Consider the following 14190-nt stretch of genomic DNA (forward strand, 5'->3'; position numbering starts at 1 on the left):
AAGCTCACAATAAGTGCCAATTACAGTGGCTCCAGTGAACCACACACCTCCTTAATGTGCCCACCCAAATTTAGGAGTACATAAGGACTCATGCGCACACGAGTACATTTTTTTTTTTGCGTGCAGATGTGTAATTTCTACAGATCTGAACACAGCAGTTCTGTATGCTCTGCATTGGTCCACAGCCTGAAGCTGCATCAACCAACAATAGAAAGAGCGGCTTTCCCGGTCCTGCGATTGGACCGTATTTTACGCCGTACGCATATAAACTCTTGTGCTAATGTTTACATGTATACTGGACCCTATGCGGAGCCTTTGCACAAGGCCGACATGTAAACAGCAGGTGCTGCTGGCTATACACCATATACATGTCAGCCCTGCATTAGTCATTCAGCGGCCGAGTACAACGCACATTCAGAATGACTGCAGGCCGAGGTCATTCTGTGCTGCCACACTAATTACTCATTCAGGGCCAGTTCCCACCAGAATGCCGTTTGGGGAAACGTGCAATTTGTGCGCGTTTCCCACAGTGTGTTCAAAATGCACTGCAGTGGACGTTAGGGATGTACCAATACCATTTTTTTCAGAGAAAGTAAAAGTACAGATACTTTTTCTTAAGTACTCGTCGATTCCAATTACCGATACCCATTTTTTGTTCATGCGTTGTGACTTGAGCCCATACAAAATGAACGAACCCAAATCACACAAGATTTGCATGCAATTTGAACAGGAATGTGGTGTGATTCCTGTCCGAATCAAATGTGATTTTGTGGTTTCCTGCACTACTCCACTTTGCCTGCGTGAAAGGGGCCTACTCCTCAGGACTGGCGCGGTGTCCATCAAAACAAAAAAAAAAAAAAAAAAAAAAAAAAAAAAAAAAAAAAAAAAAACCACACACACACACCTCGATTTGAATCCTGAATCGAGTTATTTTTTTTTTTAAATTATAGATTTATTTTTTTGATTTTTTTTTTTAGAAAATTGCCTAGCTCTACCCAGGCTATAATCTACATGACAAGCCTGGGTTCACACAAGAGCGGTGCAGGAAACTACATGCGATTCGGGCAGAAGTCGCCCCACATTCCTGTTCAAATCACATGCGATTCTTTGCAGTGCAATTTGAGCCCATTTATTTTGTATGGGATCAAATCGCACTGCACCTCATGAAAAGGGCATTTTTTTTTATTTTTTTTTAGGTATAGGTATCGGTGCAACCCTGTTTTGTGTCAATATTAAGTAAACGGCACCCCAAACACAGGCTGCAAATGCAGTGCATTTGCCCACACCGGATCGCATGGTACAGAAGTTTCCAAAAGTAGCGCAAGCAATACTTTTGGTGTGGTGTGGTGCAATTGCTGCCTATTTAAAAATAAATGGTCTGAAATCGCACCGCACAGAACTGCATGTGAATCGCACAGAGCGACATAGGAATAATGTATAATCAATGGGTGCTGCTGCGGATTGCATACTATTGTTTACATGTTAGCTCTGAATGATTCATTCAGGACATGTGTAGCCAGTACACACCTCAGCTCACACAGACATATAGGGGGTGCATGTCCATATCAGTTCAGACGCAGTTCAGGAAGCTTTATATGCAGATATTGTTGCCAGCAAGATCATGTGTACAAATATACAGTCGTGTACATGAAATCATAAGTGACCTCTGCAGCCGCTTCCCTGGATATCGTCATAAGACATTTTCAGCACTTACAGATAGTGTTGAGAATTGCCTATTGCTATTGACCTAGAAGTAAAAATAGGTGAGTTTATTGGCCAGAGTGCACAAGAGGGTGCAGGGTATTGATACTATGGTAAAGTGCCCAAGTAGGCACATTACAGTAGCCTGTAGTCAGACCACCATCGACTCTAAAGGTGTCAGCAGACACTGCTAGGTGCCCATAATGTGCTGCCGCGTACACACGATTGGAATTTCCGACAACAAAACCGTGGATTTTTTTCCGAAGGCTTTTGGCTCAAACTTGTCTTGCATACACACGGTCACACAAATGTTGTCGGAAATTACAAACGTAAGAACGCGGTGACGTACAAGACGTACGACGAGTCGAGAAAAAGGAAGTTCAAAAGCCAGTGTGGCGCCTTCTGCTCGATTCCAGCATGCGTGAGCTTTTGTGTGACAGACTTGTGTAGTCCACATAATCGGACTTTCCGACAACGAGTGAAGTTGGCGGAAAATTTGAGAACCTGCTCTCAAATATTTGTGGCTGGAAATTCCGACAGCAAATGTCCGATGGAGCATACACATGGTTGGACTTTCTGACAACAATCTCACATCCATTTCCCGTCGGAAAGTCCGACCGTGTGTATGCGGCATCAAAAGGTGCATGCAGACACTGCTAGGTGCCCATAATGCACTGCTGCAGACACTGATAGGTGCAACGCTGTGGCCCATTTAATACTTATTGTACTGGCAAGTTTTGGTTATTCTTGCAAATCATATTTTGGTAACTGGGTTTCATATACTATGCTATTCTCTGCAGATTGGAAAAATCAACGTGCATATTCGGGAGAAGTAAATATTTGTCTGAGGAAAAAAAAAAAAAAAAAAATGAAAATAAAAAAACAAACAAAATGAATCGATTCCTTCATCCTCACTAAAGATCTCATTACAGCACAAGGTGCTGCAGTTACCAGCTTCCAGGAAATAGATGAAAATAAAATACTTGCTTGCACCGTTTGCAGTTGATGAGCCCACTTAACACAACCAATCATTCTGTAGCATACAATATATACGAACTGTACACCGTGCCAAGAACTCACGGACCATCCACCTATATGTCTGCGGACAAAACATTTCACTGTAATAACCAGAATTGCCATGAAGCAGAACTCGTGCCTGGGGTCGCTCACTGTCGCCTGAACTTACCAGGCCCTCATTTGTTTCTGTGAAGTACAAAACAGTGACTAGATATTGCTCCGAACATACATCGACCGATGCTGTGTGCGCACGCTGCCTAGCAGAGAAGCAATGCCTCATCATCGCTTGCTTCGTTCTTCAGCACGGCTTCCAAGCAGGTATCTGGAATCTGAGCGGTGTGCACAATTCCGCAGCACTCACAAGGGCCATCGCGGCTGCAGGGCCTGGCTCCTTGAGGTGTTGGGCTGTGCTGTGCAAGTCCTTGCCCCTGCTCAGAAGCAAGATCAAGTAAAGGTCTAGTGCAGTCATTAAGATCAAAGTCTAAGGAAGGGATTAACATCTCTACATCGTCGTCGTCATCCCGTCCAACGCTGCTGCTGTCCAGCTGCCTCAGGGGGCTTTGGTTCTGGCCTGCAGAGCTTGACCTCCCAAGAGTAATTCGTACCCAACGTAAACCTTGAGTCATTCGGCTAAGTGCACTGCTGAGTTGCTGGCGAGCTGGACTGACGACCGTTGGTTCTGGCACACTCGTGTTCTGCCGTCTATCTGCTGAGCTGCTGCTGCTGGAGGAAGGAGTCGTGGAGCTTCCACCTCCATTCACTGAAGCCTCTACGGCAGAAGCAGGTGGTGTTTTCTGAGGCAATGGAGCAGCCACACCACCGACTGCTCCTTGTGCATCCCTTCTGTCATGGTCTCCATCATTGTCCTCAGACTCCACAGAGAAGAGTCCTCTGTGCGTACCACCCCGATCATCTCTGCTGCTGCCACGGCTTGAAGAACTCTCTCCGTCGGCTGAAGCCAAAGCAAGGGATCCTGGGCTGCGTGACCGCACAAAATTGTAAATTCTGTTCCAGATGTTGCTGGATCGTCTTGTGATTGGGAGTCTGATTGATGTGAAGCCCAGCTGAGATCGGACTGCTAGTCTTAAATTTTCCAAAACAGAAGCCTGTGAAAAAGAGAATGGAAAATAGTAAAGCCGTAAGAAAAAAAACAAAAAAAAAAAAACAAAAAAAAAAAAAAAAAAACACACACACACATAATAAAGCGAATCTAAACATCATAATTTAAAGCTGAACTCCGAACAGCTAAACACACTGATAAAAATACAAACAGATGTTTTGCCTACCAAAAAATGTGTAATTTCTGTCAAGCCAACACTTAAAGGAAAAAGTACAGCCAAAGCTCATTTGGCTGTGGATCGCATGAGTGCAGTTCATTCTGCACTTCTTTCACCCATTTTCAGTTGAAGCCCGCTGTCAGCTGTCATCACAGAGCCACTCCAGCCTGGGGAAAGATTGTGACCATGTGGTCAAGAATCTCCCATATGCATGGACCGGCACAGTGAGCCGCTGAGAGTCTAAGGTGGCCACTCCAACCCCCTCCACAGCCCAGCACTCCAGTGAGATTGCACGTGGGGGGGGGGAAGGGTAGTTGGGGGGGGGGGGGCAGAGCAGACAGTGGTGACGGACCATCATCGGCTCTCTGCTAAGGAAGTGCTGTGAACCAAAAGATCGGCAGTGTTTGATCGCACGGTTTTCAGCCTTAGAGCCCAGCGAGGGACAGGCAACATCGGACCGATGCTGGATCCACCTAGGTAAGCATGATAAAAAAGAAATATTTCCATACTTCTCTTAAGATTTACAGGTCTTGGTACACCCCAGACTGCAAGTGGACAGCAAAAGGAAATGCAAGGGACCATTGAACTCATCTCTGCTCTCCTTCTATTGCCATGTAGGGCGTTAGCACATACAGTGGGGGGAAAAATGTTATTTGATCCCCTGCAGATTTTGTAAGTTTCCCCACTTAAAGAATTTAAGTGTCTAGAATTGTTATAGGTAGGGGTGAGCTTCGAGTTAGTCTCGAATACTGCCCGTTTACTGAACAGCGAACGATTAGGGGTGTGCACGGCAAATTTTGAAAAGCCGTGGAACACCCTGTAAAAGTCTATCGGAGAAATCTAAAGTGCTAATTTTAAAGGCTTATATGCAAGTTATTGCCATAAAAAGTGTTTGGGGACCTGGGTCCTGCCCCAGGGGACATGTATCAATGCAAAAAAAAGTTTTAAAAAAAACTGCAGTTTTTTCGGGAGAAGTGATTTTATTAATGCTTAAAGTGAAACAAATAAAAGTGTAATAATCCTTTAAATTTCATACCTGGGGGGTGTCTATAGTATGCCTGTTAAGGGGCGCATGTTTCCCATGCTTAGAACTGTCCTTGCACAAAGTGTAATTTCTGCAGGAAAAAAAGTCATTTAAAAGCACTCCTGACTATAATGAATTGTCGGCTCCCCGTAATACAGAGAACAGTCATTGATATAAAAAAAAAAAAGAAAAAAAAAAAAAAAAAAAAAAAAAAAAAAAAAAAAGAAAAAGAAAAACCCTTCTTAACTGAGGAGGGCAGGGTCAGTTACATCAAAGAGGGGGGGGGTCACCCGCACGTCACTGGGGAAGCCCGGGTTTCCCCTTGCGTCAGAGGGGGCGGGGTCAGGTGACGGGTGGCCCTGCCCTCCTCAGTTAAGAAGTGTCAGGCTGCCGGGATTCAGAGGAGACAGAGGATGGATGCGCTGTGCTGGAGGGAGAGATCATCCATCGGTGGATAGCAAGAGTGGATTACCACCACTGGAATCTCTCTTATTTTTAATAAAGGACTTTTGCAATGGTGTGTGTTTAATTTTTTTTTTTATACTTTCTCTGTGAAATGGTAGGGATTTCAAACGAGGGGGGGGAGGTAAGCGGGATCTGGGGGTCCCCTTGTTAAAGGGGGCTTCCAGATTCTGATAAGCCCCCCGCCCACAGACCCCCACAACCACCGGCCAGGGTTGTGGGGATGAGGCCCTTGTCATCAACATGGGGACAAGGTGCTTTGGGGGGGACCCCAAAGCATCCTCCCAATGTTGAGGGCACGTGGCCTGGTACGGTTGGGGGGGGGCGAGAGCGCCCCCCCCTCTTCTCCTGCTGCCTGCCAGGTTGCGTGCTTGAATAAAGGGTCTGGTATGGATTTTTTTTGGGGGGGGGGGGGGAACTCCACACCATTTTTTTTTTATTTGGCGTGGAGTTCCCCTTAAAAGATATTTGGGGGAACCCCACGTCATTTTTTTTGTGCTTTCAATCTGACGTGGGGTTCCCCTTAATATCCATACCAGACCTGAAGGGAGAGCTTGAGAAGGAGACAACTGGAGCAATTATTTGCAAATGGAAGAAATGCAAAACAACCAATCCCCCGGTCTGGAGCTCCATGTAAGATTTCACCTCATGGGGTAAGGATGATCATGAGAAAAGGGAGCAGCACAGAACTAAATGGGTAGGAGCTAGTGAACAAACCCAAGGCAGTTGGGACCACAGTCACCAGACAAACCATTGGTAACACAATACGCCGCCATGGATTGAAATTTTGCAGCTCCCGCAAGGTCCCCCTTCTCAAGAAGGCACATGTACAGGCCCGTTTGAAGTTTGCCAATGAACATCTAAAATGATTCAGAGAAAGATTGGGAGGAAGTGCCGTGGTCAGATGAGATCAAAATTGAGCTCTTTGGCATTAATTCAACTCACTGTGTTTAGAGGAAGAAAAACTGACTTTGACCCCAAGAACACCATCCCTAAAGTCAAGCACAGAGGTGGAAACATGATGGTTTGGGGCTGTGTCTCTGCTAAATGTACAAGCCGACTGTGTCGCATTGAGGGGCCAATGGACGGGGCCCATGAATTGCCAAATCGTGGAGCCAGAACACTGAAGGTGGGTCGTGGATGGGTCTTCCAGCAGGACAATGGACCCAAAAAAAAAAAAAAAAATAAAAATAAAAAAAAACATACAGCCAAGGCAACAAAGGGGTGGCTCCAGAAGAAGCACATTAAGGTCATGTAGTGGCCTAGTCAGGCCTTAATTCTATAGAAAAGGAGGAGGGAGAAAACTTTAAGTTGCCCAGTGACAGCCAAGAAACCTTAAAGTGGTTGTAAAGCCACTTGTAAAGTCTCTCCAATTCCCCGTTACATAATGCCATGTTCCCCAGTGTGTCAGCTAAAAAAAAAAAAAAAAACGATGTGTACCGTACTCCATAGCACCGATCGGTTCTCACATGACACATACATTTTTCAAAGGAATAGAGTCTTGGGGCCAAATCTTTCGAATAAACCCCAGGTAGTTTATAGGGGGGGGTTCTTTCCTTGTAGGAAATGTCCAATTTGCAAAATAAATGTTCAAAAATGTAGGAGGACCGAGTCATTTCAGTCCACCTCCACCCAAGAAATATTTCCCATCAAACCTTCCATTACATGTTCAACCAAGAATGTTGTATACATCATTTGATGTCCGTGTTGGCTCCAATACATAGGACGCACTGTGCGTATGTTGCAGACATGATTGGGCAAACATGTAACCAATATAAAGAGGGGTTTCCCCCCCCCCAAGCACAGCCTGTCCAAGCATTATGCTTTGTGACATGGCTGTAATCCTGAGGGCACCACCTTTCTGGGGATTGACAACTTTACTGGCCACTGGAGGGGAAGTAATGTTGTCAGGGAGGTCTCCAGATTGTAAATCAGATGGATTAGGCCACAACTTATGCCCCATTCGAAATGAACATCGATTGGGACATCAGTTCTTTTATTAATTATAGTTTATGTAGTGAAAATGTTTATGCTCCGAATACGAGATAAATATTACCCTTTAGGTTCAATGCAAGAAGTGCTTATATTTTAGGCAGGTTAATAGATCTGTTTAAGCATGCTGATTCATTTTTCTGTGTTTAATAATTGTGCTCGTTTTTAGGATTTTTATTTGATGTAGTAATATTTTTTAACCACAAGATGGCGCTGCTTTCCAGGTTCATTCCCTTGCATTGGAACTAATTGGTTTGGCTCTACAGCAGTTTTTATCAACTAGTTTTGATGTTTTTTATTAATCATTATGCAGTTATTCTGCATACATTCAAGCCGTTATTAAGTGTGAGTGGCCTGTGGTTGTGTTTCTGGTTTCCTGGAACGCAACCAATATCTGGAATTTATGCAAGCCGCCTCCTTTATACACAGCAGCATTACATGCCTGAGCCACATCCCTAAAGCCGCCTTTTGATGACAAAACACGCAGGGAGGAGCTGGAGTGTGTGATGCGAACATGAACTGGAATGCAGCAGCCATTTTGTTGGTTGGAAACACTGGTCGTTTTCATATGCCTGGCTTGCATCATTGAACATGTGAGTGTAATCTCTTTTATTCAATAAAATGTGCTTACTGGATGTCTGCACAATGAGTATTCTTCTCTTTTATTCCTGAGAGTACCATTGCTGAAGGTAAGGTCTATTCATTGGTTTTCCTGGCGATCGATGGTGGAGTTTGAGCATTGACATCCATATAGTCTATAGCAGTGATGGCGAACCTTGGCACCCCAGATGTTTTGGAACTACATTTCCCATGATGCTCAACTATACTGCAGAGTGCAAGAGCATCATGGGAAATGTAGTTTCAAAACATCTGGGGTGCCAAGGTTTGCCATCACTGGTCTATAGTATAGTCAGCATAACCCTGGTGGAGTGGATCTATCTGCTTGTGATGATCGTTGATACCATCATTTGACTACCCACTGTGCATATCCCTTCGTTTTAGGGCAAGAGTCAGTATTATTGGGTGTTGGTCATGGCTTTCTCTAGCCAGCATACCGGTATTCACCACAAGAATTACTTTGGCTCTCTACGAACTCTTAATATATTTTTTGGACTTTATTTAAATAAGCACTGCATCTCTTCACATGACTGCCTGGCACTCTCCTCTCCCAGACTGACAGCTAAAGTGGGAGGACCCGAGAACTCCCGCTGACATCAGCCAAGAGGAGGAAAGAGGCAGGCTGTCTATAGAGAATTTTTTTTTAATTATATATATATATATATATATATATATATATATATATATATATATATATATATATATATATATATATATATATATATATATATATATATATATATACATATACATATATATATACATATACATATATATATATATATATATATATATACATATATACACACACACATACACATATACATATACATACACACACATACACACACACAGCATTATCCAACGGTGGGGATTAGGGAGATTTTACACTGTTATTCTATCAAGAGAGGATTGGGGAGCTGACAGGGAGGGAGGAGGGAGAGGACAGAGGGGAGCTGCGGATGATGGAAGCATGCAAACTGACCACGGTGTCAGGGCTCAGCAGCCATGATATAATGTGATCAGGTTACAGAGGGGAGGGCAGAACCAGGCAGGATCAGCCAGGTATTTCAGGCGATACAGGGGGGGCAAATTACACAGCACAAGCACTGTGCTGTACAACATGCTTTAAAGGAACTTTAGAGAAGATCTATAAAGAAGAGTGGGCCAAACTCCCTCCTGTGATGTAACCAGCTACAAGAAACCTGTTACCACTGTGCTTGCCAACAAAGGTTTCTCTTCACCAACTACCAAGTCATGTTTTGCTTGGAGATCAAATACTTATTTTACTCACTGAACTGCAACTCAATTTATAAGATTTGTACCATTTGTTTTTTCTGGCTTTTTGGTTGATATTTTGTCGCTGTCTTTTAAAATACACCTCTGATAAAAATTCCAGACCCTTCATTTCTTTGTAAGTGTGCAAACTTGAAAATTATTTGATCTTCTACTGATTTTTTTTTTTTCTCGCTGTAAGCACTGCACAATGGATTATCTTCTTGTACTGCATCTCCTTGTCCCAGTCTGAGCGCTGCTGTACAGGGACTGCAGCAGGCTGGTACCAGGTAAAATTCAAAAACATACTGAAAGCCGAACTTCCATCTGTCAGTCAACATTTACCTTTTTTAATCCTTATACTTTCCTAACGATTTACTAATGCTAGCAGCATATCATATTTACTTGTTTTAAAACTTTTTTTTTTTTTTCATTTCTTCAGTTACTTTCTGGTCCCTTGTCTAGGTAAATGATGTCATATATCCTAGGAGTCTTCAGGAGGAGGAGGGTTTTCTCAGCTGAGGACATCTTCCTGCCTGAATGGCTGAGCTAAGGGCAGATGGATTCCATGAAGGAAATGCTACATGAATCATCTTCCCTTACTCAAAGTGGCCGTGACCAGAAATGCTAGGGGTTTTTTTTACAAAGTGATTTCCCAGCAAAATAAAGCATGGAGACATGGATGGGAAAACTGGCTTTGAATAATAAAAGCAAATTAGCGTTTTTGGTTTATGGTGCTCAGATGCAGTGCAGTTCCACTTTAATAATCCATTAATAAATGCATGGCTGCATTAATTCTGTTACATCTCATAAAAAGAAAAAAAAAATCAATAAAATGCATTTTTAGGCAGATCTAGTACTAGTAGCTGATGTCCCATGCACAGCAATCTAGACAGTTATGAACTGTCATTTGTTTACACTGGCTATTTAACTTGTAGAAACCTAATAAGCCACAAAGATGTCCAGCTTTCACTATTCCCAATGCCGGGAGTGATGAGACACCGAACCTGAAGTTCAGTTATGAGTACCTTTCAGTTTCTAGTTCAGTGACAAAAACCAGCTGGTGGAAAAATACAGATTCTAACTTGTGGTCAAATATTGGCTATAAATCCACGCCAGATATGTAGACACAGAGGTTTAATATATAATATAATGCAGGTGTCACAGCAACCACCCATGTTCCACCCTACCTCTCACATGGAACCATCAGCAGATCTAGCTGTAGTCTCTCATATTTAACTATATCAGTTTTAAGTAGTCCTGAAGAAGGTCATTGTTTACAGTACTCCATAAATCATTACACCGCAGTGAATCATCCTTTTTCAAGGAGCTCAAGCCAGTGTTTATATCACACCGAGCCACAGAGCAATCAGCATCTGCTGCACAGTCTCTTTAGCTTGAAGAAATAGTAGAGCCAAAGCTTTTCTGGCTAGACTTCTCCTCTGGATGACCCGTTTTCAGCCGACAGTGGGCTATAATCTGCTGTTAGCTGACATCACTCGGCGATGTTAGGCTCTGGAAAGATCCTGACTTTACAGTAGGGATCTGGACTAGCAGCTGGCTCAGCCTCTCAGTGAGCTGCTCCTGTCCCCTCCACAGCCCAGCGTTCCAGTGAGCGCTGGAGGGGCGGGGCAGAGATCGGTGACTGATGGTCACCACTCTCTGCTCACTGAAGATCAAGAGCTGATCGATCAGAATATATATTTATCTATCTATCTCTATATATATATATATATATATATCTATAAAAAAAATTGAGAGCTTTCCAAACGTCTTCTTTAATCCATGGTGCTCCGGGAATCCATTCTCACTTTATCTTTTATATAATCTGTTTCCCTAGAATTAACCCTTCTATTACACCCCCACAACCCTAACCTCCTAGTAAAACCCTAAAAATTAACCAGCAACCTATCAACATACCATTACTAGCCAAACATTGTGAGTGAAACCTAACAAACACGAATGCTTAGCTCTCTCCCTGCCCTTAACCCTGGCTGGAGTTGGACTTGAAAATTTAATAAAAATTATCACTTTGGAGACAGTACTTCCCTTATGCTTAACCTGTGCAAAGATGATGCACATTAAAATATTTACATTTTCTGAACAAGCAGTAAAAGCACTTTAAAACATTCATTCATTCACCTCTTTAGCTATAGGCATCATGGAGAAATTACTCTTTAAAAACGTACAACAGAGGCAATGAAATCACAGCCTATTTTTTATGGCAACATAAACGTACCGAACCTCTTATGTTAACATACAGCATTCGCTGGAAGTCATTAGAAACGCACTGAAACCGGACTTCAGAGATTTACTTTTTCTCTCCATAGTCTGAGCACCGCTTTTCTTAAAACGCAAATTGTAACAGGTAAACGACTGCTCCGCTTTCAGAAAGCATGTCGTTTTGGGCGTATTATGCAGTCTGTTCTTGTTGTGGGCTATCTGCTCACAACAAGAACAGACTGCATAATACACCCAAAAGGCTCTGCCACCACTTACACTGAAATAAATGGATCCTTAATTATTAAAAAAGGTGCGTGTTTTCAGAAGACATTTACCTGGTTTGGAGAACACACAGGGAAGTCCTCTACGGGTGGAATTAAACCCTGAGCGATCAATTGTCCATAAGAAGGAGGAGCTTCGCGTCTCAGCAAATCAGCTTCTACCCGGGACAGTTGAGTCTCAAAGGATCTGAAAATAAAGAGACAAGAACGATTTAGGCACAGAGAAGGTCAAAATACAGTCCGACCCATAAAACACAACTACATTGCACAATGTCTCCTAGATTGATCTTCTGCATGGGATACACTACTTAAAATGAATGCGGAAGTGACGGGTCACATACCTCCACCACAGCACAACCATTTATAGCCATGTCCCTGCAACATTTTTTCATCCCACTGTAGTGCCAGCATGTACAGCTTTTATAAGAGTGGCTACATGACAGTGACAACTCGGCTCTGGATTCATTAGGGAGCAGTGCAGCATGCATGCCACACCCTCACAGGAAGCTGTCTGGAGGTGGACCTCACTGGCAGGATCAACAGGCATTTGTGTGACCTTGACTAGTGTGGCTAAAGTTCAGGTTTGCTGAAGTAAAGTTTTCCTTTAAAGTGCAACCATGGGCAAAATAAAAATGGCAATTACTACGCAAAAAGGGCAGTTTTGCAAAACTACAAGAAGTTATTTCTTCTAAGGGGAGCAATACCAGCTTCTGAGGCATAGGGTGTACATTGTCCAGAGTACACCATTATATAGTATCTCACAAAAGTGAGTACACCCCTCACATTTTTGTAAATATTTTATTAAATCTTTTCATGTGACAACACTGAGGAAATTACACTTTGCTACAATGTAAAGTAGTGAGTGTACAGCTTGTATAACAGTGTAATTTCGCTGTCCCCTCAAAATAACTCAACACACAGCCACTAATGTCTAAACCGCTGGCAACAAAAATGAGTACACCCCTAAGTGAAAATGTCCAAAATTGGGCCCAATTAGCCATTTTCCCTCCCCGATGTCATGTGACTCGTTCGTTTTACAAGGTCTCAGGTTTGAATGGGGAGCAGGTGTGTTCAATTTGGTGTTGCTCTCAGTCTCTCATACTGGTCACTGGAAGTTCAACATGGAACCTCATGGCAAAGAACTCTGAGGATCTGAAAAAAATAATTGCTGCTCTACATAAAGATGGCGTAGGCTATAAGAAGTCTGCCAACCCTGAAATTGAGCTGCAGCATGGTGGCCAAGACCATAAAGTGGTTTAACAGGACAGGTTCCACTCAGAACAGGCCTCGCCATGGTCGACCACAGAAGTTGAGTGCACGTGCTCAGAGTCACATCCAGAGGTTGTCTTTGGAAAATAGACGTATGAGTGCTGCCAGCATTGCTGCAGAGGTTGAAGGGGTGGGGGGTCAGCCTGTCAGTGCTCAGACCATACGCCTCACACTGCATCAAACTGGTCTGCATGGCTGTCGTCCCAGACGAAGATGACCAGATTTGGTTCAGATGGTGTCAAGCGTGTGTGGCGGCAACCAGGTGAGGAGTAGGTTAATTGGCTTCTGTCCAAAATTGACCTTAGTATATGAATGCAAGTTGGGGACCTTGGATTGTGGGCTCCTTGAGGGACCAATGTGAGTGTGTAATGTATGTGTGGAGCACTGCGTAAAATTGACGGGGCTATAAGGGTACCTTAAATAAATATAATATAATAGATGAGTATCTTAATGAGATACAATGTACTGGGATAGGGACAATCGTAGACACGCACCCACACTCACTCAGGTTGAACTGGATGGACTGGTGTCTTTATTCAACCTTACAAACTATGCAAACAAGTACAAAGACAAGTGTGTCTTGCCTACAGTCAACCATGGTGGTGGGAGTGTCATGGTCTGGGGCTGCACGAGTGCTTCCGGCACTGGGGAGTTACAGTTCATTGAGGGAACCATGAATGCCAACATGTACTGTGACATACTGAAGCAGAGCATGATTCCCCCCCCCCCTTAAGAGACTGGGCGATAGAGCAGTATTCCACAATAACAACCCCAAACACACCTACAAGACGACCACTGCCTTGCTAAAGAAGCAGAGGGTAAAGGTGATGGACGGGCCAAGCATTTCTCCAGACCTAAACCCTATTGAGCATCTGTGGGGCATCCTCAAATAGAAGGTGGAGGAGTGCAAGTTCTCCAACATCCACCAGCTCTCCAATATCGTCATGGAGGAGTGGAAGAGGACTCCAGTGGCAGCCTGTGAAGCTCTGGTAACTCCATGCCCAAGAGGGTTAAGTGCTGGAAAATAATGGTGGCCACACAAAATATTGAC

General features: G+C 43.5%; 1 protein-coding gene across 1 annotated transcript in view; it reads right to left on the reverse strand.

Moving 5' to 3' along the window:
* Window positions 1-922: 922 nt before the first annotated feature.
* Window positions 923-14190, reverse strand: part of LRP12 (LDL receptor related protein 12) — a 69796-nt gene continuing 56528 nt past the window's right edge. Inside the window, exons 6-7 of the mRNA XM_077493161.1 lie at window positions 11925-12057; window positions 923-3824 (exon numbers count right to left, since the gene is read on the reverse strand). Of these exons, the coding sequence (XP_077349287.1) occupies window positions 2976-3824; window positions 11925-12057 (982 nt within the window). The 3' untranslated portion in view covers window positions 923-2975. The remainder of the gene's footprint in view (window positions 3825-11924; window positions 12058-14190) is intronic.

The sequence above is a fragment of the Lithobates pipiens genome, unplaced genomic scaffold (assembly GCF_037356315.1).
Source record: "Lithobates pipiens isolate NorthernLeopardFrog02 unplaced genomic scaffold, aLitPip1_a1.2 Scaffold_19, whole genome shotgun sequence".
NCBI classification, from domain to species: Eukaryota; Metazoa; Chordata; class Amphibia; order Anura; family Ranidae; genus Lithobates; species Lithobates pipiens.